This window comes from Saimiri boliviensis, chromosome 14 (assembly GCF_048565385.1).
Source record: "Saimiri boliviensis isolate mSaiBol1 chromosome 14, mSaiBol1.pri, whole genome shotgun sequence".
Taxonomy (NCBI): Eukaryota; Metazoa; Chordata; class Mammalia; order Primates; family Cebidae; genus Saimiri; species Saimiri boliviensis.
The window spans coordinates 50,048,052-50,072,287 of record NC_133462.1 but is presented as its reverse complement, the minus strand read 5'-3'; the positions used below and the strand labels follow the sequence as shown (position 1 = coordinate 50,072,287).

The 24,236-nt window shown below is 41.0% G+C and overlaps 1 protein-coding gene across 11 annotated transcripts in view; it reads left to right on the top strand.

Moving 5' to 3' along the window:
- The window catches only part of PPP1R12B (protein phosphatase 1 regulatory subunit 12B), a 256,766-nt gene that overhangs the window by 219,550 nt on the left and 12,980 nt on the right, over positions 1-24,236 (top strand). For 8 of the 11 annotated variants that reach the window (XM_010348875.2, XM_074385024.1, XM_074385026.1 and 5 more), the window contains 6 exons: positions 7,458-7,474; positions 11,010-11,154; positions 12,670-12,774; positions 16,322-16,375; positions 17,692-17,742; positions 23,168-23,348. In XM_010348875.2, the coding sequence (XP_010347177.1) occupies positions 7,458-7,474; positions 11,010-11,154; positions 12,670-12,774; positions 16,322-16,375; positions 17,692-17,742; positions 23,168-23,302 (507 nt within the window). In that variant the 3' untranslated portion in view covers positions 23,303-23,348. The remainder of the gene's footprint in view (positions 1-7,457; positions 7,475-11,009; positions 11,155-12,669; positions 12,775-16,321; positions 16,376-17,691; positions 17,743-23,167; positions 23,349-24,236) is intronic. The other 3 variants (XM_074385025.1, XM_074385023.1, XM_010348882.3) reach the window with 1 other exon arrangement.

Genomic DNA, 24,236 nt, shown 5'->3' with positions numbered 1-24,236 from the left:
TCTGCCAACAGCCTGGATGATCTTGAAGCAGATCTTTCCCCAGATACTCCTGATCAAAGCCAGCAGCAGACTCCTTGATTTCAGACCACTGAGAACTTGAGGTGGGAACCTAGCAGAGTTGTGTAGACTTCTGACCTACAAAACTGTGAGGTAATATATGGATTTTCAAGCCACTAAATTTTGTTTTGGCAGCAATAGAAAACAATGAAATTGCCCGGTACGGTGGCTCACGCCTGTAATCCTAGCACTTTGGGAGGCCGAGGTGGGTGGATCACCTGAGGTTAGGATTTCAAGACCAGCCTGGCCATCATGGTGAAACCCCATCTTTTATTAAAAAAGAAAGAAAGAAAGAAAGAAAACCATGAAATTGAAAATTGGATGATATTAAGGAAGTATTAATTTTTTTAATACAAAAATAACCAGCGTCGGCCTCATTGTCATTGTCTTCTACTATCACATCTTTGCATAAATCTTGGAAATTCTTGTTCTACCCTCACATTTATTTCCAGGTTGTTCAGGATCCCCATATAGATTACTGGAACAATGCAGGCTCCACTTCAAAGTCAGAGACTGGTAGACTCTCCTTATTTCAAGTTTCCTAAGAATCTTGTCTGTTTAAATTGTGAAGAGTTCTCTTCGCTTAAGATAGAAGGCTGGGGCCAGGTATGGAGGCTCACGCCTGTAATCACAGCACTTTGGGAGGCTGTGGTGGGCGGATCACGAGGTCAGGAGATTGAGACTATCCTGGCCAATGTGGTAAAAGCCGTCTTTACTAAAATACAAAAAATAAGCCGGGTATGGTGGTGTGCACCTGTAGTACCATCTACTCAGGAGGCTGAGGCAAGGGGAATTGCTTGAGCCTGGGAGGCGGAGATTGCAGTGAGCTGAGATCCTGCCACTGCACTCCTGCCTGAGCGACAGAACGAGACTCTGTCTAAAAAAAAAAAAAGATAGAAGGCTGGAAAACTTTTGTCTTTCTTGGACATATTTATGAAACCAGAATGATTCTTAAACTCAAAAATTACAAAATTATACTATTTTGCAATTAACTCAGACCATCATGAGGTTTGTGGTACCTCTGAAAATTTGAAGGGTCCTTGCTGCAGCCACACTCACATTATTAGCTTGTTCATCATCAGGCAATATTCTGAGAACACTGAAGGGAAAGAAAATGGTTTTCTGTAGGCCATCCCAGAATAGCTCGAATTGTTTCTCCTGGCTCAGCCAGTACACAAGAACATAATATAAAATGTTCCTTCTGCTTAGTCCCTCATCGGGGAAAATGTAAATAGGAGTTTTTTCCCATCGCTGTGGGGTCAAGCCATGACTCCAAAAGGAACATGAGTTAAACCAGTTTCAGCCTTGGCAGCAGACATGTGACTTGGTCTCATTCCTTTCCCTTGGGCCCAGCTTTCCTGAGCCACAATTTTATTTTAAACTTGGTAGAAGGAGTTTGGTTTTAATTATGTGCCTTCCTGAACTCCTTATAACTTTCAAGTTAAAGCTTTTGTAGGGATTTTTCTAAGCCAGTCTCTGGTGTTTTGAGGGACTACACATTTCACAAATCAAAACCAGTCCGGTTTCTGTCCCTTTCTAGGATTGCCATCTGAATTAATGGTGATCTTCATGCTGTTCTTTTATTAGAAACAGGCCCAAGCAATGAGATTATTATGGGAGAATTTCAAGAGGTATGAAAGGAAGAAGCCTGCTTCTTAGTTTTGGGACATTTTTTAAACTGTGGTCTATCTAGCTAATCATTCTTTTTACCTCTACTCTCTGTGTTCATACTGGTTTCTGAGCAGCTTTTAGACTCTTCTCCTCCAGAGTCTCATGCACATTATCTATTGCCCCCAGTTGGGACATAAAAGCTGTGAAAGTAATTCCTTCTTTGAACAGTTTCTATCTAGTTCAGACACACCAGAGAGTCTCATTTTAGTTGCCATCATTTGTCTTCAATAGAAGGTAGAGCAAAACAATCTTTAACAAAAACATTTATAGAAGTTCTAAGACTTCCAGATTGGAGCATACAACATAATAAATTTGTAAATTAACGTATCAATCGGATAAAAGATTCGTGCCTTTTCTAAAATATATGATATCATCATGTGCAGATAAGCTATTCAGACTCTACTTACAGAGTAGAATAACTTGTTTTTGAGAGAGAGGGAGTGTACAGAGGTGAGACGATGGAAGGATGGGACCATTCCCAGAGCGTAGACATTCCACATTCCTAGCCTCTGAAGGATCATCGATTTGGCTGGAGTCCCTAAGCCCTGTGTTCTAGGACTTCCCGTTAGTTGCTGCCCACTTGGCTGACCTCTTCTCTGGGAGAAGCTTCAGTGTTCTTTCCCTACCCTATGTTCTGCTTGCCTCTTCTGATGTCACTTCCTGGCTCACTATTCCCCTGAGATCACTTAGGCAAAACTCTCACTTTGTCTTACCTCCTGCTCCCTAGATTTACTCAGTAGTCTCCCTGCAGGGTTGGCAGTCATGTCAGCCTAACAGTTGATTTGATCTGTGCTTAGTTTGAATGACAGCAGGATGAAGAAGAAAAATTAAAGTTAAATCTTCTGCATAAATCCAGCCACTCTGCCTCTTTACCCAAGAAACTCCAACTTCTCTTTCCCTAAATCCAACTAGTATTTTTCATCAAACCCCAGATTATTCAGGGTATCAAGAAGCCAAGCAAAACAATAGTTTCTAGAGGTATTCCACCAGTGAAAATTAGTAAGGAAGTGTGATCTATAAACCTAAGCCATTTTATCAGAATTGGGGGAATTAAACATTAAACCCTATATACTTTTAAGCTATCTTGCCTTACTCTTTTTAGGCTAGAAACCTGAAAGGAAACCATTTCTATTACAGTGAGAATAATTCACCCTTAGAAGTTCAGTTTTCTTCCTTAATAATATTGTTTGTATCAAGGTAACTGTGTTACCTCTACTGCATCCAAATCTCACTAATCTCTGAGGTTTTAGGAGATTTATATGCTCTCCTATAATTGGTAGGGTTGACTTTCCCAGGACATTGCTAAGGCTAGACCCTGAAGACAATAATATTTAAAAACAACAACAGTAACAACAAGGATTCTATGTAGCTCCAAAAATCAAGTAAAAGCTGGAGGAAATGTTAGAGGTAGTGAGGAAAGATCGAGGATTAACTTGCAAACTCTGTTTTCTCTAATATCTGGATCTAGGTAAATTGTCTACTGCCTTGTCTGCTGGATCACTCATCACCTATGCATCTTATAAAAGGTTACCCAAAAAGAAATTTTTAACAAGGAATCTTAACAAGCCTTTAAAAGCTAATAAGCAACAGACTCTGATGTTTGCTTTTAGTTACTCCTAGCAAGTAGATGTAAGAGTGTCAGTCATCAACTTCCTAGGTGGCTGTAGGGAATACCTCCTTACTCCTACAGTAAGTATGGACAAAAACTGATGTGGCAATCACAAGTGTGAGCACCATTTTCATCGCCTTCTTCCATGAGCTCTCTTTGGTGGAAAAATTAATTCAGGTCTCTTGAAAACCCTCTGGGATCTGCCTTTTCATATGCAGGAACCCTGCGGGCTTTTTCTGATTGCTGCTTGATAGTGCTAACCTATTTTTTCTGTTTTTTTAATTTTTAAGTGTTTGTATTTTATGTCAGCCTCCTCAGTGAAGTTCATGCAGTATACACAGCCATACTATACAGTCACATGTCTGTCTGAGAACTTTCTTGGCTTAATTGTGCTTCCAGAACATTCTAAATGAAAAGAATTAATTACATGTCATTTAAAAAATAAAGCAATGGAAATTATTAGCATTTGATGTATAGATAATAGCTAAGATTGATGCTTGACAAAATCCTAATTTTCCTGTTTTAATGGAAAAAACAAAAAAACACTCATTTCTTCATCATAGAGGTAGTTACCAGTCTACACAGAAGAATTTAAAGCTAAAGATACAGTAAAATATTACCCAACAAATATATTTACAAAAAAGAAATTTAAAAAAAATTCAAGTTAGGTTTCACATTTCAAGGAAAAGTCAGCAAATAAGCATGATTTAATTGTCAGAAAGTTAGGCTTCAGTCTGTGCACACCATGCAGACATGGGATCACAGTTCAATAGGAGGAAGAAAAAGAAAACCCAAGGGACCAGTTTGATTGTAAATGGGTCATTTTTCCATAGCTAAGAGGGTGTGGAAAGTCCATCTTTGGAGAGTGTCAAGAATTCTACTCCCATATGAAGGGTATAGTTTGAAGGCCATTCTACCCAGAAGCACTGAGAGAAACTAAATGGCCTTCTAAATTATTGTTTTATTTGGTTGCATGTGGACCCAGTTCCCTTAAACAAAGGTTTGAAGCTTTGTTACCTCATACCTTGTTACTCTAACCAGCATCAATAGCCAATATATTCTTTTTTTTTTTTTTTGAGACAGAGTCTCACTGTGTCTCCCAGGCTGGAGTGCAGTGGCACTATCTCTACTCACTGCAACCTCCACCTCCTGGGCTGAAGCAATTCTCATGTCTAAACCTCTCAAGTAGCTGGGTCTATAGGCATGTGCTACCATACCCAGCTAATTTTTTGTATTTTTAGTAGAGGCAGGTTTTGCCATGTTGGCCAGGCTAGTCTCGGACTACTGACCTCAAGTGAGCGGCCCACCTCAGCCTCCCAAAGTGCTGGTATTACAGGCGTGAGCCACTGCACCTGGCCTAATATATTCTTAATATTCTTACATTAAAAAATGAAAGCAGAGGAATGGTGGGGGGAAGCTGACATTTTAAGAGTCCACTTCCTTGTAGTTATCATAGTTAATTCTTACTGTTACAGTAAGTGGTAACTTGCCAAGGTCGCATTGCTAGATGTCAGAGCAGAAATTTGAACTCAGGTCACTTCTCAGAAGCATTAACAATTCAGTTCAGTGAGTGTTTATTGAACACCTATTGTGCTCTGGCCCTGTAGGTACTAAAAATATAGGAATAAGATGGAATTTTAGGGAAACTTTCCCTCCATAACAATATGTTTTTGGCTTATTTTTAAATGTATGTATCTCTTCTGGGTCTTTGTTACCAGGAAAAAAAAAATGTGAGTTTGTATGTGTTTCTCTACTATGATCATCCCAAAACTCATATCTTTTAGGTTTTCTTAGTTGGAGCCAATGGGTTACCACTGTTATCTCCATAGCACATATTCTCATGTTGTTTCCTACATTGCTTCAGGCAAACTTGTCAATTATGTTCACAGTGCTCTCCTGGTTCTGTGGTGAAACTTGTTCTACTTCTTCCTCAGGGCCTCCTCTACAGGGCTCTGCACAGAATGGGGTCTTAAATAAAATAGATGCTTTGCATTTGCTGGTGTGGAGTTCAGTCTCAATTATTAACAAGTATTTGACATGTCACAATAACTAGTTTTCCTGGACTATGAATTTTAATTCACCTAGATGCTGGGTCTTCTCACAAAGCTGATGAGTGACTTAGCCCATAGCCCAGGATCCCAACTTCACTTGCATGCTTTTTTTTTTTTTTTTTTTTTTTTTTGAGACAAGGACTCACTCTGTCATCCAGACTGGAGTGCAGTGGCATGAACACGGCTCATTGCAACCTCAACCTCTTGTGCACAAGTGATCCTCCTGCCTCAGCTTTCAATGTAGCAGGGATCACAGGTGCACACCATCATGCCCAGCTAACTTTTTAAAAATTATTTTGTAGAAATGGGGTCTCACCATGTTGCCCAGACTGGTCTTGAATTCCTGGGCTCAAGTGATCCTCCTGCCTCAGCCTACCAAAGTCCTGGAATTACAGGCGTGAGCCACTGCACCCAGCCCAATATATATGTTAGTTCTTGAGAGGTGATTAAAATTTAGTTTCTTTTTTGAAAAAAGGCTTCAAAAAAAACAACTTTAGGTAAAGTTGAGAAAGTAGGCTTTGATAGTGTGGGGCATACATATGAGTGCCACTGGAGATTAGGTATATAAATGTGGGACAGGAAAAATGCCTGGAATTGTCCTGAATTTTAGATTTCCAACTTTCAGTATTCTCAACTCAATGTATGAGAATATACCATGATTCTCCAACCTCAAATATGCCTGGAATTGTCCTGAAGTTTAGATTTCCAACTTTCAGTATTCTCAACTCAATGTATGAGAATATACTATGATTCTCCAACCTCAAAGAGAGGCATGTCTCCATGTTAAAAAACAAAACAAAACAAAAAAACCTTTCATTTAGTACAGTGGTATTTATCCAGGGCTGTACACCAGAATCACTGGGGTACTTTTTAAAAATACATATAGGAAGGCTGCATTCTAGACCTACTGAAACAGAATCTCCAATATTGAGGCTTTTGCAAAAGTGTGCAAGATTATTCTGATGAGTACAACCCCTAATTTAAAGAGAGATTGCATTAAGAAATGCCATCTTGTATCAAGGTGACTCTATTCAGTCCTTTTTAGTCAGATGTGCTGTCACTGTATACTTCTCCTGGACAGCTGTAGGGTGTGGTGTATTGGGTTGTCCTGCTGTGTTATTTGACAAACCAGTGGCTTCCAGGGACTGTTTAATGCAAAGAAGTGTCATTAAGCAACTCCTCAAAAGTTCAAGGATTCATTATCCATTTTGTAGATTACTGGACCTTTGTTTCTCTTCCTCCTCTTGTCTGTCTTGAAGATTTTAACAATTCAAAAAAAAAATAATTAAATGGATTTAAATCAATTGAATTTTTATTTGCCAGAGTTCTTAAAAAAAAAAAAAAGGAATGAAGGGATAGGAGGGTAAAGTTCATCTACAGTAAAAATAAATATCAAACACAGACATAAGCACTTTTTGTAAGTTTGATTTGTTTTACAGTGACCAAGCTTACCGGCTGTATCTGTAAAACTCCTTTCTTTTGAGACCTCAGAGTACTTTCTTTTTACCAGCATCCTAGGGACTAGGATGGGACTTTCTCCCCTCTCCCTTACTCTTCTACTTTCACTAGCAACCTGGGAGAAACTGAGGAAGTCTCTTGAGTTTTAATATTTGTAGTTGCAGTATTCACTCAGGGCAAGGTTGGGAGTTTGTGAACTGAAGGAAATTAATAGAATGAATTTTGAGATCCAGAGAGGCCAAATGTCACATAGAAAGTCAGTGAGTCCCTCCTAGAACACAAGCCTGGCTAGTTAGTTGGGAGCAGGAGGGGAGGGGAGAAATTTTTAATCATTTTACATTTTGCTAACTTCCAGTTTATAACAGTGCTAGCCCTAATGCCTCAAATCTAGTAAGTCATGGCATACAAAGAAGTGTGAACTAGGGCTGTCACCTTTTGTGTAGTCAATTTGATTGCTTTTCTTAAATGGCACCCCCATTTCCAGCTGTGAAGTTCAGCCATCTGATTTGAAAAGTGCATTTATAGATGGAAATAATACAAATCAGTCTCTTGCTAATGCTGTTTCTTTTCTTTTTTCTTTTTTTGTTTTTGTTTTTGTCTCCTTTCTCTAGCATGAAAGACTTTCTAGGTAAGAACTCAGCCTGTTTTATATGCATGCTTAATGCTTGTGAGTGAATGCATGTCTAATTAAACCTAGCTGTATGTAATCATTCAGTAATGTTTCTCACATCCTTTCCTTCCTTTTCATTTCCACAGCCATCCCAATAATTTACCTTCCTACCTCCAGATTCTCCTCTTTTCAATTCACCCTGTATACTTCCACTAGATTAATTTTTTTAAAGCACCAGTGTACCAGGCACCATGCTAGGTATTAGGGAAACAACGTGAATAAGACAGTATCCTTAACCTTCAATTAGCTAATGAGCCACTAGAGAGACAGATCATTTCAATAGAACTTAATCAGTGCCCATTAAAGGTACGACAGGTATTCTGAGCACAAGGAAGAGCAATTAACCTGATTTGGTGGTTCAGATTGAGCTTAGATACTGTTATTTAATAGTGGATCCAACAAAATACCTTGTGCCTAGATGGTGCTCATTAGTAGTTTGTTGAATGAAGGAACTAAAGACCTCTTTTGCAATTGCTGAAAATTAAGAAAAGATATCAAAAGTTGGGGAATGACCCTTTGCAGTTTTTCACCTAGTATCTAAGTTTACAAAACTGATCTTCTGAAAGAAGAATCTAAATAAAAAATAATAGACTACAGAGCCAAAAGTTGGAATCTTTCTTTTTCTACTGTTCCTCTGATGGGTAAATTAAGAAATTGGGGGAAGATATGGTTATGGGAGCATAGGGCAAATGAGTTTCCTTATACTTTGGTCTTGAGCCGGTTCTGCCTTATTAATATTGTCTAAATTTTACATACGTTTTTTCCTCTGCTTGTCCTCTCACCAGGCAGCAGCTGAAGACAAATCATTTACTTCTAACCTAGCAGAAAATTACTTAGTTTTGCAAAATTGTTGGAGAGTGTTACTTTACTGTAGTTAATCTTTTGTGAACTCTCTTGTATTTGTAATGGTGATTTGTGAAAGGAAACTTTTCCTCACAGACTTCAAAGTATGCTATGAAATTATTGATTAAAACAGTGAAGCACTAGTTCAAGAATAAACAAAGAGTCCTGTGGAATACAATCCATAGCCCTCAAAAAAACCACATGTATAAGGTGACTTCATCTCAATGAGGAAATAATTATTCAGTAAGTGATCATTAGGACAGTTGACTATCTGTTTGACCAAATATATCCTTCCCTTCAGCCATACCAAAAAACAAACAAATGGATTTCAGATGGATTACAATTTGTAAGAGAAAAGTGTTTTATCATAAAAGTTAGCAGAAGAGAATATTTTATAATCTTTATATAGGAAAAGCCTTTTTAAGTGTAATACCATTACTGGAAATGGGTCCCAATTCAGACCCGAAGAGAGAGTTCTTGAATCTCATTCAAGAAAAAAATCAGGGAGAATCCGTAAAGTGAAAGCAAGTTTATTAGGAAAGTAAAAGAATAAAGAATGGCTACTCCATAGACAGAGCAGCCTCAAGGGCTACTGGTTGCCCATTTTATGGCTAAACGAGGGATGGATTATTCATGCCTCCCCTTTTTAGACCCTACAGGGTAACTTCCTGATATTGCCATGGCATTTGTAAACTGTCATGGCACTGGTGGGAGTGTAGCAGTCAGGACAACCAGAGGTCACCCTTGTCGCCATCTTGCTTTTGGTGGGTTTTAGCCGGCCTTTTTACTGCAACCCTGCAACTGGCTTTGTTAGCAAGGTCTTTATGACCTCTATCTTATGTCAACCTCCTCTCTCATCCTCTGACTTAGAATGCCTTAACCGTCTGGGAATGCAGCCCAATAGGTCTCAACCTCATTTTACCCAATCCCTATTCAAGATGGAGTTGCTCTGGTTCATATGCCTCTAACAATACCATAAAGATAAAAATCATCAAATTTAATTATCTAAAATTTAAAATTTCTAAGTAAAAGACACCATAAACAGAGACAAAAAGTGAAGTGAGAAAAAAATATTTGCAGCCTATATTAGTTTTAAAAGCCCTACTATATAGGAGGCTTCCCCACTATAAGAAGAAAAAGATGATTACCCTACCGAGCAAAGGCTATGAATTGGCAGTTCAGAAACAAACAAACAAACAAATATAAGTAACCAAGGATAGTGATCATTCATAATGATTTTAAAATATTAGCTAGGCACAGTGGCTCAACGCCTGTAATCCCAGCACTTTGGGAGGCTAAGGTGGGAGGATCATGAAGTCAGAAGGTCGAGAACAGTCTGGCCAATATGGTGAAACCCCATCTCTACTAAATAATACAAAAATTAACCAGGCAGGGTGGCATGCGCCTGTAATCCCAGCTACTGGGGAAGCTGAGGCAGGAGCTTCAGCTTGCTACCATGCCTGGCCAAAAGGGGTTATTTCTTAGGTAGGATTATGGGGTGACCCTTTCACTTACTACTTTACATGCTTCAGTATTAACTTTTTCTACAAGCATATGTGGCTTTTATATCAGGAAACTCAATAAAGAGATTTCTATTAACAAAAAAAAGAAAAAATGTTTTGAAGAATGTGGGACTTAGCATCTCTGTAAATGAAAAGTGGCCACTATTGTCATTAGGAGGTAATTACTTTGCCTCTACCGTCTCTGTCTTCCCTATTGCTCTTCTACCTCTTCTAGTACTTACTTAATCTTCGTAGCTACCACAGGACAGACAAATCAGATGCAAGTTTCACATTTGCAACTCTTCAGACCATCCCAGTTTAGGATGTAGCACTCTGCAGGGCTGATTTCAGTTTCATAAGTGCTGCCTTTTAATTTGTAAAGAGCAAAGTCTGAGAAAAATATAAACCAGTGTTAAGGATTAGGGTGATAGTTATATACTTAAACAGGTAATCAACTGAGAGATCCTTCTCTTAATGAACTTACCAATACTGGAAATAAAACTGCTATCAACTCTAAGAGCTCAGTTGCTAAAATACATAGAAAATCTAATCACAGGCACAGCAGTCTTGATGTGGAGTATAGATAAAGTGGTAGAAAACTAGCTCATTGGGCACTGTGTTAGCATCCCTAAAATGTTTGGGATTCCAGAAAACCTGTAGAGCACCTAAAAGATGTATGTACCATGCCCTTAGCGGCTGTTTCTTTCCTATTCAACCTCCAACTCAGATCTCTAAGTCCGTATGTTTCTGATTCATTGACATTTCATTGTAATCATTTTTCCAAGAGCCACTGAAATTCAAGAAACCTTTACTTTTAAAAGCACACTTTTGAGGGAAGCTGTTCAATCCTAAACTAATTTGAAAAGCTCTTAAGATTTAAGTCAGCACATAGGTCCAAACCACTAGTTTTTTGATAAGCTTCATTCTTGGCAAATGATGGTCGGCCTCCCTCTCCAAGCTTGTGCAGTTTAGCCCTGAGGTCTGGGAATGCTGGCAGAGGATTGAAGGAAAGAATGTTATGAGTTGTTTCTGGCCAGGGCTCTGAAATACTTAGCAAAGGCTCAAACTCCCCTTGAGCATTACCTTCCCCCGCCCGCCACCACTTTGTTCTCAAAACCAATTTTTACCTTTAATATTATCTCCCACAGGTTGGAATCAGGAGGTAGTAATCCTACAACCAGTGATTCTTATGGTGACCGGGCTTCAGCAAGAGCCCGTCGGGAGGCCCGGGAGGCCCGTCTAGCCACCCTGACCAGCCGTGTAGAAGAAGACAGCAACAGAGATTATAAAAAAGTAGGCTCTTTATTCAATTTTCCAGTTCTTGGGTGACATATAAACCTCTCAGCCATTTCCCACTGCACCCAGAAAAATTACTGTAGTTTTGAATAATCAGAAGAAAAGTAATAATAATTCCTTGCAGTTTTCTGGGTTTACTTCTCCTCTCCAAAAAGCTAAGGACCCCTTCATATATTGAGGTGTGTTTTGTTTGTTTGTTTGTTTTTGAGACAGGGTCTCACCCTGTTACCCAGGCCGTGTGCAGTGGTGCAATCATAACTAACTGCACTCTCGAACTCCTGGGTTTATGGGATCCTCCTGCCACAGCCTGCTGAGTAGCTAGAACTACAGCCATGCACCACCACACATGGCTAAATTTTTTATTTTTCTGTGGAGATTGGGTCTCACTGTGTTGCCCAGGCTGGCCTTGAATTCCTGGCAACAAGCAGTCCTCCCACCTCAGCCTCCCAAAGTGCCAGGATTACAGACATGAGCCACCATGCCCAGCTATATATTGTTTTTAGTGCAGTAAATACATAGTTAGAATCAGATATTTGGAAGTGTAAGAAATTAAGAATATAAAAGGAATTTTAAAAACCTAATGCTGTCTTTCTGAGTCCCTGAGAATCACGTGGTAGACTGTTATTTTTAACAAACATGTGCTTCTAATAAGGTCCTGTGAATATCAACTAAATACTACTTTGTGTTAGTTAAAAAAAGAAAAAAGAAAATGATCATCACTTTACAGTTTATTTCCTTTGTTCTTATAGAGTAGTACCTAGCTCTAAGAGTAGACTTCAAAACTTTCCCTTTCAGGTGTTTGAGATACCAGGAAAAAATATTTTTGTTAAGAAAAGTTTAGGACAGGCATGGTGGCTCATACCTGTAATCACAGCATGTTGGGAGGGTGAGGTGGGATGATCACTTGAGCCCAGGAGTTCAAGACCAGCCTGGGCAACATAGTAGGACCCCCATCTCTACAAAATATTGAAAAATTAGCTGGGCATGGTGGCTCATGCCTGTAGTCCCAGCTACTCAGGAGGTTAAGGTAGGAGGATTGCTTGAGCCTGGGACATCAAGGCTACAGTGAGGTGTCATGCCACTGCCTTCCAGCCTAGGTGACAGAGTGAGACCCTGTCTCAAAAGGGAATAAAGAGTTCCTGTTCTGTTAATGTTTTGTGAAGCAGAACTTGACTAAAATCAATATACACGCTAAGCTGGTTCCAAAAAAATAATTCTCTTTTTCATTGTTTTTTTGAGCAGTGAAAATGTCCCATAGGATAAAATGGAATGACTGTTTTTTCCCCGGAGATTAACATTATCGAAGTTGGAGCACCATCATTCTCTTTGTGTTCATCACTTTGAAAAAGCAACAGACCAGTTGGCTGCATGTGCTCTGCTCCCTACACTTCCTTCATCTTCTCTATCTACCATACAGTGGTGGCTTGGGGCGCAGAGCCCTGGGCGTTCTCAAGTGACAAAATGGTGTGAATTCTAATGTGAGCTCTGATCCTCTTTTTTGCCCTCCTCTAGCTCTATGAGAGTGCCCTGACTGAAAATCAAAAACTGAAAACAAAACTTCAGGAGGCCCAGCTAGAGCTAGCAGATATAAAATCCAAGCTTGAGAAGGTGGCCCAGGTAAGAGGGAAGAAGAAGAAAAAAGATGGGAACCAAGGGTTGATGTAAGGAAGCAAATTGGACTAGGGCTGTAAGGGTCGGGAAGTGAGACAGAGTCAAGATTGGGCCTTCTCAGGGGCAATGACATGGAAGCTTCTTAGATTCTAATTTGATTTTAGGTTTCAGTCAATGTTTAACTTAAAATGGAAAATTAATAATTCAGTGAACAATTCCCGATGGTCTGAATTCTAATTATTAATACTATAGATCGTCATCTACTTCTTTCTTAGTAGAAAAGTATAAACCAGAACTACAAAGCTAGTCCTAGACAGTTTCTCTTGTCTTGTTCATTATGTTTCAGTTCAGTTTATCTACACATCACCACTGGTAGAGAGACAAGCAAGACACTATTAAACCTAGGGCAGAGAGGTAATAAAGTAAGCCCAGATAAATAAGTGGTTTGCTTATGCCATATAACAAATCAAAGGCAAAGGTGGTGCCACAACATAGGATTAAGTCCCAAAGCAAATATTCTGTAGCATGTTATCTCCCCAAGCCGCTACTCTTTTTCAGCCTACAAATAAGGAATATTAGTGGCAGAAAGACTAATAACCTATATCCTCTCACTGCCAGGTCTGATTTAATTAGATGATGCTTTAGAGGATGCTGGAGGTCATAACCTCATCACCAGTGAAACAAACTGCTGAAAGCTAAAGCAAGCACTGCCTTAGGTTATTGCTGAGTTAACAGGAAGCCCATTGAGTTATTTCCCTCCTAGAATGCCTGGGGACTCAGAATTTGAAAGCTGAAGTTAAATGATTCTTTACCAGGAAGGCTTGAAATGAAAACCAGAGGTGGCTAGTCATTCTGGCAATATGACTGGCTATAAAAAAGCAAAGACTAAAATGCTAGGGTTGTACAGTACCAAGTACATGGAGTTTGGAGGGCAAGGGTGGCTGAGTACCCTCTAATCATCCTATTGTGACCCCTCTGGAATTGGATGAGCAGGAGGGTGCCAACACTTGCAAGACACCCCCACAGAGCTGCGTAGAACCCCAGCAAGACAGCCAGGATGCTCACTTTCTGGAGCAGGGCTTGCCCAGGTACAAAATGGTTGGCCTGTCCTGTGAACTGCCTGTCAGCTTAGAAGAGCCACCCTCTTCTTCCTGATTATAGTAGCCCCACATGGCTCTACTGGAAATTCCTGAGACCTACTGCAGCACAGATAGATAATAACTAGGCTTAAAGTGATTTCATGGAATAAGAAAAGTAGGTTTCTAAATCTAAAAGAAAAAAATATACACACATAGTTATAACCCTGCCCTAAGGCAGGTGGGTGGACAGAATAAATCTTAAGGTCTCTTCTCACTCCAGCATTATTAAGCCAGACCAAAAAAAAAAAATGTCTCATTCACAGTAGACCCTCAGAAGAAATCTGGGACTAATTTTTATTCTGAATGGTGCCACATATTGGCAGTGGTTTGTAAATACAGATCTTATGCTAGTTCTCATCAGTTATTACTAGGATTGTTTCACAGAAAATTAAGGAGCAGTCATGCAGTCATGTGAGGAACCACAGGAAGAGCAGTTTCACCTGCTCCCCACTTTCCTCAGCAGAAGCTTCTGACAGCATATGTCTTGACCTTTAGGGGTTCTCAGCATTTCCACCAGCCCGTGCCTTATAACAGTGAGCAGTCTAACAAGCTGCTGACATTGACTTGCACAGAGGGCATTGAAAATAAAATCAGCCTTTCCAGTTGCTGGAGAAAAGCATTTACTCTCCGGCCAACTGCTTTGCTGGGTGTGTCAGAATATACTTAGTTTTGCCAAATACAAGTTATTGAAATTCAGAAGAAATGGTGCTGCTGCAAACTAAGTCTCTGCTGTTTACCAAAAATGGAGTTGTTTGGCAGGACAGTGAAGGGAGGGCTTGTCAGCCTCACACATTTGTATGGAGACAGTTACCATATGAGCATACACAATATTTTTATATAAACGATCCACTCATACTCTAAAGGAGTCAACATTTGAAACAGAACAAACAAAAAACTAGTTATTTGTATATATAAACCTTGAAAATCATGAAATCATCACAGCTTCTACAGCTCCTTAGGCTTAGGAAAGAAAGACTTATGAGAATATGGACAAGCTGTTGAATCTATTTCTGCATTGTTTTCTTTCCCTTCTGCTTCATAGTAGATGCAGCATAAAGGCAGATGGCCATGCCCTTCTGAACTGAAGGTGAAAGCCCGGAACAGGAGACAGAATTCTGAGTTTTACTGTTAGTTCTGGCCATTCCTTAATTAAAAGAAAAAGAAAAAGAAAAACTACTACAAGACCAGCATAATTTCTTTCTCTTTTTTTGAGACAAAGTCTCACTCTGTCACCAGGCTAGAGTGCAATGGCGCGATCTCAGCTCCCTGCAACTTCCACCTCCCAGGTTCAGGCGATTCTCCTGCCTCAGCCTCCAGAGTAGCTGAGATTACAGGCATCCACCACCATGCCCAGCTAATTTTTGTATTGTTAGTAGAGGCGGGGTTTCACTATGTTGGCCAGGATAGTCTCGATCTCCTGACCTCGTGATCTGCCTGCCTCGGCCTCCCAAAGTGCTGGGATTACAGGTGTGAGCCACTGCAGCTGGCTGACCAGCATAATTTCTGTATTTATTTAAATGTTGTCTCTGCATGACACTAAGCAAAATAAAAATAATCACCCAGCAGTTGTTAAATGTCTACTGAATGTTAGAAATTCTGCTGCGTTCTGTGACCCTACAGCCAAAAGGGACTTAAGGGTTTCTCATTCCCTTTTTAAGAAAGGGTTATTATCTGAGGTTATTCTGGTTTTTAGCCATGAGGCTAAGTCTTTTCAGCCCCTCTGCAAAATTTAAGTCAAAGATGATCTAAAGTAAACATTCTAAATCTTTTATTCAAATAAAATTACCTTATCTGAAAGCTGAATATTAAGACAGATGAAAGTGGAGTGCCTCTGTTCAAAGCAAGGCAGATGCCATGAGTGGGCTCCTAAGAACCCCTACAAGCCCATCCACATAGGAAAACCACTGCTTTAAAAGAAAAATGGTATTAATTCCCAAAACAGAAAGAATAGGGGAAAGGCGATTATTTAGACAAGTGCCATTGGCCTTAGACATTCAAGCTCAGGAGCTACCAGCCTTTTAAAGAAAAGCCTTTTTTTAAAAATTTCCTCTGGGCTGTGATATTATTCATAGAATGAAGAGGGGAGAAGAATGGTGAGATATAAGACTATAATTAGCATTGAAAACCTAGTGGAAGAGAGAGAGATTGTGTATTGTGAGTAATGTCTTTGTAATTTCAGGGAATACTACTACTGCCTTCTCCTCCTCAGAGGGAATCCTGCAAACTTCAGAGAGGTGATAATGTTAGGCTTAGAGATCTATCAGAACCTGTTTGCTGGGGGTTCCTGCTATAGGGGAAATCCAAAGCTTTACTGTTTATTTCTAGATGTCCAGTAGTGAAGCTGAACTAGACTGGGCGTTCTGCTGGCCCTGAGACAACTTAAGTAACAACTGTTTTTCTTCCATTTGCACCAGCAAAAACAAGAAAAGACCTCTGACCGGTCATCAGTGCTGGAGATGGAGAAACGGGTATGTGCACGTCTGTTTTCCCCCATTTCAGCTCTTCTTTCTGACTCTAACTTTGTTGTTCATGCCAATGGAAAAAGTCCATCTTAAGAAGGAGGGAGTTCTGCCACATTCCATTCCCAGCTTGATGATAAATTCTTTTTGTCTGACTCTGGGCAGTAATTTGATTGCTAGTCCTTTTGATTTCCTCAGATGTCAGTACTTTCCATATATTCAGTCTTAAGGTGGGGAAGGGTCCTTGGAAGGTCACCTCATACAATGTTCTGACCGTGGGCAGAACTGCATATACACACAACCCATAACATTTTTGGTTTACTGTATTGCACACACACACACACACACACACAGAGAGAGAGAGAGAGAGAGAGGAGAGAGCAAGGTCTCTCTACCCTTTTTATCGCCTTGAACAAAATGGAAGCTTTCAGTGGGACCCTCTGCCATTGATTTAGATCTTACAACTTGAAACGTGAGCCAACACAGTCTTTCACTCATTTTGACTGAGGGGAGGATTTTTGGTTCAGTTGCTGACTTACTTCCAACTGTACTCAGAATATTATTCTGGGATTTTACATTCTTGGATTGGGAAGATTCAATTAGATTTATTGATGGACCCTAGCTTTGATTCGACCCTAGGGATATAATATGTTCCCATCTGTCCTGTTGTTATCTGTTTAATTTGGAAAGCAGCTAAGTTTTACATTTTATTCCTTTGGCCTGTAACCAAACCTCCTTGGTATCCCATCTAATCAAAAACTCCTCATTGGGTTCAGGCTAAACCAAGAGTCAGACGCTGGGAAAGAAAAATGGAGTGGGAGAGGAGTACTACAGGGGGAAGGAAAAAACCAAGAGGAGAGATGCTGTTTCTTAGACAATAATGTCTACTTCCCAGCTCACCATCTGCTCCCCATCATGAGAGAAGCAGTTTCCTAGGAATTTAGGAAGAATGTTACTGAAGATAATGATGCTTTTTTGAAAATTGAGAGCAGGGGCCCTAGTCACTTGCAGACATTTGAAATTCTATGAAATCTTCAACCTGCACAGAATAACTGAGTGTCCTGGTCCATTTGCATATTAGCAAGTTGCTTCTCCATTATCTACTAATTTTATGATAGGAGATTTTGATAATGTGATTTTTATCAGTGAGGTAGCTCCATCCCACAAGTGGCAGGATCAGATAGTGCTCAAATCTCCTGAGTAAGGTTCGTCAGTAGATGAACCCTTTGACCATGAATCTGCTGATCACACAGCAGCTGAAAGGCAGCATTTTTACTCCCTTCTGAATTCAATAAATGTTTAACAGTCTCATTATTCCTATGCAGGAGAGGCGAGCCTTGGAGCGCAAAATGTCAGAAATGGAGGAAGAAATGAAGGTATGAAGAGATTTTCTTTCTCTTTGTATGTCTGTTCTCTGAATACCTGCCAAGACTTCATATTTGAGCATAGGCGCCCCTCCGGATTTCACTACAAACTCCATACCTATAAGAAATGATGTGTAAAAAACTGAGTATCTCTCCTCAACCATTTCCTAGGCTGTCTCAGCTCACACAATATACATTGAGGCCACCTTAAGGGCCTCCTAGGAAAAAATGCTGCCTTTGGTTTAAGGAGAGATTTTGGCAGGCTGGAAACAAACTTGAATTGAACTTTTAAGGCTTTTCAAGCAATATCTTCACCTCTAGAAGGTAAATGAGAAGGCTGGAACACGTTTTCCAGCTTTGGTAGCCTCGCTTTAGGTGCCTAGGAAAGCCTGAGCGTGGGCATAGGCTTTCCTCCCTGGTGTCCCCCTCAACCCATCCCTTTGCTGGGAAGAATACATATTGAATCATTCTGCCGCAGAATAACAATGTATTCACATATTGATTTCCTGTCCCAGTCCATTTCCTCTGAAATATTCAAGGATGCTTGGCACTCTCCCACTAGAATAAGCTCATGCCACCGGATACACTTCACAGCTCACTACTTTCCTTTCTCTCCTCACCATGACCTGCTGTGACCATCACCTCCATTAGCCACTTTAATAGACAACTGTCATCCTGGGCAGTTTTGAGTGCTAAGAACTGGAAATATACCCTAAGGAGTCAATTTGCTGCCATGGAAGACAGTGGGATCGGGGGAGAGGAAGACAGTGAAAAGGGGAAGGTAGATAGAGAGCTGAGTGAACATACTGCTGGTCAGGGTAGCCACATGGAGATGACTTTGGAACATCTGATTCCTGCAATGCATGATGCCACGTGCCCACAGTTACTTAGCACCTGCTCAGCTTTTTTCTTTCTTCAAGGATCTTATTTTACCAGATATATGATGTCTCTTTTGGTGAGACAGGTTTCTTTGTCCGGGAAGCCAAAGCACTGGGATAGTATTAGGCATATCCCCAAATGTGTTTCTATGAGTAGGCATCCCTAATATGCAATTTGGGAGAGACATTTATTGTTCCAGTGGCCTGAAGGGGTTGGTTATTTACTGGGAAAAAAAAATTTTAAGATCTGTTGCAGTTTTAATTTACACCAGATCTGGTGCTCGTAATCCATCCTGTTACTCTGTAATTCCAGAATGAAGGGGAAATGCCGAGCCTTGCTCCTGCATTTCTTACCACCATCCAAGGCTGTAACTTTAATATTCACATAGAATTTTAAGCAATACCTGCTTATATCTCAAACACTTTAAATCTTCCAAGTTGATTCAAAGCAGCAAGAAATAGAAATCATGAATAATTGATTCTCCTGAGATGGTAGAACAGTAAGCCGTAACACCTAAACTTCTCCATCTTCTGATTTTTTTCAAATGCACCTTACTACCACACAGAAGTATTCTCTCCCACTTAGAGCAATGAGTTATTAGAGATGACCAGTTCCTTTTTTATTTTTAAGAGATGGAGTCTCACCTATATTGCCCTGGACTTGAACTCCTGGGCTCAAACGATCCTTGCCTCTCATCCCCCCAATTAGCTGGGACTACACAGGCCACCACACCCAGTTGAGCTAACCATTTCTTGATGAATGAATATCTGCAGCTCCTTGTTGCATGGAGGCTCCTCCATTTTTGACACCTCCTGAGTTATACCATATGAGCTCTGCTGTTGGCAGCTGTCAGTGTTGCTTATCAAGAAATGGCCTAAATGCTGATCTAGAGCATGTTATTAAGGCCAAAGCTGGAACCTTCCAAGGATTACCTCGGAGCCCAAAGCCATCCTCCACCCACAGTCATGGGGCTTTGTCTCACATCCAAACAGGCCCACACATGAATACCCAGAAAGTGGTCAAATAGAGAAATTGAGGCCCTTTCTTATTTCTGTTCCAATTCTAAATTGGGAATTATGAAAGCCCCTTCAGTGGTTCTAGTTGCTGTCAATTCTATAGGTTGAGACAGCGCTTACATTTTTTCTCTGTCTTTTTATACTATCAGTCTACGATTTCCAAAACTAGGTCATGAGTTATTTTCTTTCCTCAATAGAGATTGTAAGATATGAAAGTGTTTGTTCTCCCCAACCATAAGCCATTGCCAGCAACTCTAAAGTCAGTTGTTTAAATTACCAAGTGGAGCCAGATCATGACTGTTTAGTCCCCAAACCAATAGGTAAGCTGTGTTGAGACTGATTTTTTTTTTTTTTTAGTTAAAACATTCACTCATTCAGCCTGTTGTCCATTATTCTCTATTATCAATTACAAAGCCAAATGAAGAAATGTCTGTAAACTCTAAAGCCCCTAAACACCGTGTGCTCAAGTCAAAGCCCAATACCAGATTTGCAAATCATCCAGCACCCCCAGCGGACTAAGGGGGAGCAGCGTCTGCACCTCTGCAGTCTCACTAGTTTTATGTTTCTGTCTGTACCTACTTGAAGGTGAAAACTTCAAATATACAGATACATAAAAATGATAAAATGGATATGACTGGTGGCCCTAAAGGAGTCTAAGAAAATGCTTGTTTAGCTTTCAGGCTCTTCATTCAGACTATGGTTTATGATGACCAACATTGCTAGAGTAATCAGTGGCTAAAATCTCTCTGTACTAGATAACTGGCCAAAGGTACAGGTAACTGTCTTGCTGGATGGGGACCCAGTAGAGCTTGGGGCCAGCTGATCATGTTTGTTGCATATTTATTTTGTACAGATGCTCAGATCTCTTTGGAGCAATCTGTAGGGAACAGTGGAGGGGGCTGATCTCCAGTAAACCCTTAAAAATTCAGTAGGTTACTCAAGAAAAGAAAGTGACTTCAGTCCTATTTTTCTAACTCTAGTAAATAAAAGTACAAAGACCAGGTGAAATGGGGGAACCATGAGATGGGCTAACCGAGATGTATATGTGGCTCTGTGGTTATGAGATGTGTTGTGCCTTTCTGGCTTTTTATTGGAAAGGTAAGTATTTATGAATTCTCCCCAGGAGAAACTCCACCCAGATCCTGGATTGGAGTAGGATTATATGCCAACTTCTGACAGGTGTGCATGTCAGTATGAGCTGTGCCAGGCCTGCACCTGGTCTTGGCCCACATCAGATGTGATTACTTTTCTACTGCATCCTCCATTCAGCATCAGCCTCCTTGCCCGACCTTCTCCCCTTCCTTTCTTAGGTGCTTGCATGAGAGGGACCCAGCAACGAATTACCTTTTAGATTGGTCCTGGAAGTTTTATTTTTCTCTGGAAAGGTTACTAGCTGACCCTGCTCCTTAGCCCTGCCCTTGCCCATCCTGCGCTGGGCCCTGCTATCCTCTCCTCCTTGCCTTGCCTTGTTGTTTCCTGCCTCTCTCCCTCATTTTGATAACTTCCAAATTCTTTCACCTTGATCTGCTTATACTCACTTGTTAGATTGAGTCACTTCCATCATTCATGTCTTTAATGTTATTCCCTGGGAGGCAAGTACCACTTCATACAATGACAGTTATTTGGCAATGATTATATTGAAAACTTTGGTCCAATGTCAACACCAAAGAAGGGTGAGAGCCAGGACTTTCCATTGGTTTTTAAATTTGGTCCCTGCCCGTTGCCTTAATCTTTTCCATGTGCTGTACCATGATCTCCCTCCTTTGTCCTCTCCATGGCCAAGATGCTTACAGTGGGCAAAGAAGATTGGCCAGTCCTCACCCTCCAATGGCTACACGGGACAGTTTGGCTAGCCTACCTTTTTTCCAAGGAGGTCATTCTCTCTCTTTGGGAAAAGAGAGATTCAGCAGTTTGTCTCTGCTTGTTTTTCCTTTTCACTGTTTTCCCCCTTCATGCTCCATTTCATTTTCTTGCTTCTTTACTCCCAAACAACTATAACTGCACTCATCTTTCATTTCTATCCTTCTCATCATAGAGATTTGAGAGACTTTTCTCTGATACCTGGCCACCTTTTTATAGTCATTATAACCCACAAGATTCTCCATCCTCATCTATGAAACCCCATTCGCATAAAAAATCATTCTCCTCCCAAAGAACTGATGGTCTTAGTTTCAGGGGCAGTTCAGATGACTACTTAGGAAGGACAGTAGCAGAGTCGGCAGGCCTTTGATATCATTCCATCTATTAAAGTCTTTAAATGTCTTATGGCATATATGGTATTAGGAAGAATGTCAGCTGGTTATGTTGTTCACTTGTGACACTGACAGACAGAAAGCTGGACTAGCACATTGGTCCAGCTAGTTTCATTATCAGTGGGCATTTATGGTTTCTCCAGCTTTCGTGCACAGCTATAATTTCCAGAGTATGAGTCTGTTTTTGAGCACCTTTAAGCAGCTCTCAAACTGCATGAACTGAAACAAAGAAAGCACGGTTAGCTGTGAGTTTAGTGATGCCTATAATCACATAGCAGGTCAGAGACAGGTGAGCAGTTTTTGGATCCTGGAACAGTCTCTCTGGACTGCAGAGGAGAACAGGGTTAATGAAACTTCGTACAAAGCAGGCTAGAGGACCACCCAGAGAGCTGACAGTTATTTCTTATTTTGGTATGTTTCACTTCAACCTTCTAAACAATACGTGCCCCATACCAAAAAATACTTAAATAATAGGACTCTCTTTTATTTTCCTTGTTTTGTTTTTTTAAATAAATGAGGCCAGGTGCAGCGGCCCACACCTGTAATCCCAGCACTTTGGGAGGCTGAGGCCGGAGGATTGCTTGAGCTCAGGAGTTTGAGGCCAGCTTGGGCTACATGGCAAAATCCTGTCTCTACAAAAAATATAAAAATTAGCCAGATATGGTGGTGCATGCCTGTAGTCCCAGAGACTTGGGAGGCTGAGGTGGGAAGATGGCTTGACCCTGGGAGGCAGGTGTTTCAGTTTTGTGCCACTGCACTCCAGCCCAGGTGACAGAGTCAAATCCTGTCTCAGATAAATAAACAAAGTGAGGGTAGGGAGTTGAGTATTGGGGGAAGATTAGAGGAAGGGAGAGAGAAAAGGGCAGCAGCTAGATTTAGGAATACACCAAGCCGTCAGCTCTAATCTCAGTCAGGATGAAGGGTCCCTGAAGCTATGTCTCAACCATGTTAATTTGGTTCAGAAGGCCCCAGACCACATGCTGGGCTTTCATTCCCAAAAGCAATCCACATGTGCTTTTTGAGAGCCTGGTGGTTATGTGCATATGGCATATTTAGATGTTAGCCAAGAATCAGACACAGCTCTCCCTCCCTGGTGCTTTTCTCCATCATCCTTCTGCCTGCCCCCCATTTGCTCCATGACTCCTGCATTTCTCATTTCCTTTCTTGCATGCAAACTAAAAACAAAAACAAAAAGTCACGTGATTTCTTTGTCCTACTTTTCTCTCCTCTGGTCTGTCTTGTCTCTCTCTGTCTTGTCTGTCTGTCCTTTTCATGTCTCACTCTCTACAGAACCTCCACCAGCTAAAACAGATTCAAACCTTGAAGCAGATGAACGAGCAACTGCAGGCTGAGAACAGGGCCCTGACCCGAGTGGTGGCCAGACTCTCGGAGTCCATCGAGTCCTCGGACACCCAGGAGCTCTAGTTCTTGCCCCTCCTCTTCACCTCACTTCCCTCCTCCACTACTCCAGGCAGGTTCAGTCTTCTTGTTGGTCCCAGCAGCTCTGTGCTCATTCCCTCCATCAGAGCCTCCATATGCAGGTTCCTGTAAAGCTTGGTTATCTGCAGATGGAAGCAGCCAGGACTGAGGTCATAGAATGGGACACACTAGCCTAGGTCAAGGGAGGCAGCGAGAGAGACCTCAACTGGGCTACCAGTACATTCATTTGGTAAGATCACCACATTACATCTGTTTCCCTAGAGACTGAATATGAATTTGTCCACTCAGCTACACATAGGTATACACATGTACGTGCATACACCTGTGTACATACACATACACATATTTCATTGGTGGGGTCGTTACCAAATGGAGATCAGTCTTTCTTAGCCAATAGCAACCCAAGGGCAACCCACTCCCCTGGAGCAATTAGGGTTGGGCCTTGCGTAACCGAGGGCAGAGGCTCTCAATCTTGGCTGCAAGAAACATCTGGGAGCTTTTAACATATACCAGTGTCTGGGTCCATCTTCAGATGGTCTGGGTTGAGACTCAGGCATCAGTATTTTTTCAAAGCTCTCTTGCTTTCTTCTATACAACTGTGGTTAAGAACCACAGCCCTTTGGATACCAGGCAGTCCTCATTACAGCATTACCGACGGAGAGGACTAAAACTCAGGGTTGGAGCTATGCCTGCCCAGCTCCACTACCAGCAAAAACACTCTCCATCCCACTATTCAAGCAGAATTGGATAAGCATTCTTTGCCTTCTTCTTTCAGAAGTGTTTGCTTTCTTCTCCCTCCTTAGTAGGCATCTCTCTCATTCCCGTTACAAATCTCTGGGCCCTAGGGATGTGGCCCTCCCTGCCCTTAGTGTGTGGGCTGTGAAGCAGAACACAGCCTATATAAATGAGACCCTCATGG